Below are 2,683 nucleotides of genomic sequence, written 5' to 3'. Positions count from 1 at the left end.
AGACCCTCTCAGCCATAGTAACGCTCATAGGGTCTATGTCCCCCAGGGTTCTGCCGGAACGTACCCTGGGTACGGTCCGGTATACCAGAACGTACCCTGGTCACTATGTGATATGGTTAGGGTTAGGGTTAGGGTTAGGGTTAGGGTTAGGGTTGGGGTTAGGTCTAGGGAGAGGCGTAGGCGACTCCCTAGACTCGTTAGTGGAGTAGGCGAGGTACGGTCCGGCATATTAGATAGTACCAGGGTACGTTCCGGCAGTACCCCGGGGGACATAGACCCTCTCAGCGTAACAGCGTTACAACAGTAAATATATGCTTTCAAGCGCAGGTTACCGGTACCGTTTAGTGAGTATAAACATATGTCATTGTCATTAATCTAAACAATTCAACTAACTTTGGAAGTCTGTAACCTCAATCATGTCTGTGTGAGCACTTCGAAACCAGTTAAATGGAATATGGTATTAACGTTTTAACTTGTGATCACTGAACGATATTCGATTACAAAACAAACGCAAAACATGATACAGGCACGTATGTTTTACTGTTTCGTGGTGGTCGCCATACTTCAATAGGGTGCCCTCTATTGGGGTTAAAGTCAACTACAGCGTACCAGCAACCAAGCAACATGATCATCAACGTAATCCACAAGCGTTTCTACCTTTTATTTGTAGCATACGAGTATGCAGTAGATATATTGACATATTTACATGCGACAGTTAATGATATTATTGCAGTTGTCTTTGTTAAACAACTAATAAAATTACGCGAAAACTGTCAAGTGTCAAATACATTAAAAAAAATCTGTGACAAATACAAGTACAAAAAAATCATATTTTTATGCATATAATACTCAGTCTATTTATTCATACAGAAACAAACGAGTCGAATGCGAAAGTCGAGTGCGAACATCCTAGAACAGGTAATTCGCTCACAGAAATGTTGCAATGATTTCAACTGCTTCTGCCAAAGTGCTTCGCTGCAGTTGCCAAAGAATCTAACGTTGATCTAAAGTCCAAACGTCTGTTTTCAGCTGAAGAACAACAGTAACTAACACTTAAAAGACCTACAGAAATCTACGGCGGTGTAGTGGCAACATTACAGACATCGGTTGAATCAAATGCGCCACAGTGAATAATTTAAAACATGTATTTGGGAATAACTAGTGATAAATTCGCGCACGCAGATGCTTCGAGCAAGTATCCAGCTTGACTTGAGGCTCGTTCTACTGCAGTGTTGATCTGTCTATTTGATCAACTTTGTCTCTTTCCGTCTTCGATATAGTCCCTTGGACTTTAAAGACTAATATTCACGAGGTTACGATATTAGTATCCATCAGACAACATTACTCCTGACTGCCATACATCATGCTGATAACGAGCTCTACACCTCAGACGACTCCCTTCAAACACTGCTAGGGTGTGACGTGGTACGTAGGACTGTCGATTCACACGCACCAGGGGCGTGTACAGGATTTGTACCAGGGGGGGGGGTCCAACCGTAACCCAAACTTGGGAGCACGCGAAGGGGGGTCTGGCGAAAATTTTGAAATTAGACCCCCTCAGATGCGTTTTCTGCGCGAGCAGGGGGGTCCGGACCCCCTGGACCCCCCCCCTGTACACGCCCCTGCGCACCCTAGTGGCGCATTGATACATAAGGTTTGCATGCCAAGCAATAGAATGCACATCAGTAGGACATACAGACGAGTCATTACCTTGTTGGATGAACACTTGCTACAAGGCTGCATGCACACCTCACTAAATCCAGTGTCGCGGTCACGCAAGCATACACATTCGAGCGCTCGGCTGACCGATCGAGCTACATGTACAGGCTACCCGACTAAATGACACATCGTCTACAAAATATTACTAATCCGTCACCTTCTTTAGGATAAACGTCCTTTGTGGTGCCTGATGGAGGGACTGACGGGGGAGGGAGACTATACCAGGTGCCACGTTACGGTACCAGTACGTATCAACAAACATATATGTAATTTAATAAACATAAAGGAATCATTGGTGGGTGATGTACATGTATCACAGAGACATTGATCTATATATTTACAGGAGTGGTTCTTACATGAGAAGAACCGTGCTTTCAGTTGCATGGCCATGATGCTGGTCGTTGAAATGCCACCACGCGTGGAACCTGACACAAGCAGGCGTTCAACTGTCCAAATGCCAAGGGAAGTGGACACAAACACATCTGATAGTTAGTGCAGCTATGGAAACGGACACAAACACACGTCTGATTGTCCAAGTGCAGCTATGGAAACGGACACAAACACATATCTGATAGTTAGTGCAGCTACAGAAACGGACGAAAACGCATGTTTGATAACAGTCGGTAAGGAATGAAACACGGCTTTCGTTTTTACCACAATGCAACAGGTCGTTTTATGGGTGTAAACATTCGACGGTTGAATTTTGAAACGTGAACCGACTGAACACGTGAGTAACTAAAGAGCAATGAGATGAAGCTACGGGCTAGCCATGGCTAGCCATCACAGGTCTGTCTACACATCACAGACAGCCAACATCATGTATACGGAAATCTGACAAGAGATAACTTGACTTTCTTGCACATACGCCGCACGCACGTACGCATGCACACACGCACGCACGTACGCACGCACGCACGCACGCACGCACGCACGCACGCACACACACACACACACACACACACAC

At 45.2% G+C, this 2,683-nt stretch overlaps 2 protein-coding genes across 2 annotated transcripts in view; both read right to left on the bottom strand.

The window, feature by feature from the left end:
* Positions 1–567, bottom strand: part of LOC106814794 (vesicle transport protein GOT1B-like) — a 13,796-nt gene extending 13,229 nt beyond the window's left edge. Inside the window, exon 1 of the mRNA XM_014819147.1 lies at positions 394–567. Within this exon, the coding sequence (XP_014674633.1) occupies positions 394–418 (25 nt within the window). The 5' untranslated portion in view covers positions 419–567. The remainder of the gene's footprint in view (positions 1–393) is intronic.
* Positions 1–2,683, bottom strand: part of LOC106814792 (ras-related protein Rab-5B-like) — an 8,457-nt gene that overhangs the window by 2,817 nt on the left and 2,957 nt on the right. The window lies entirely within an intron of this gene.

This window comes from Priapulus caudatus, unplaced genomic scaffold (genome assembly GCF_000485595.1).
Source record: "Priapulus caudatus unplaced genomic scaffold, Priapulus_caudatus-5.0.1 Scaffold980, whole genome shotgun sequence".
In the NCBI taxonomy this organism is placed as follows: Eukaryota; Metazoa; Priapulida; class Priapulimorpha; order Priapulimorphida; family Priapulidae; genus Priapulus; species Priapulus caudatus.
The sequence above is the reverse complement of the archived record's forward strand: the minus strand, read 5'-3'. Positions and strand labels throughout refer to the sequence as shown.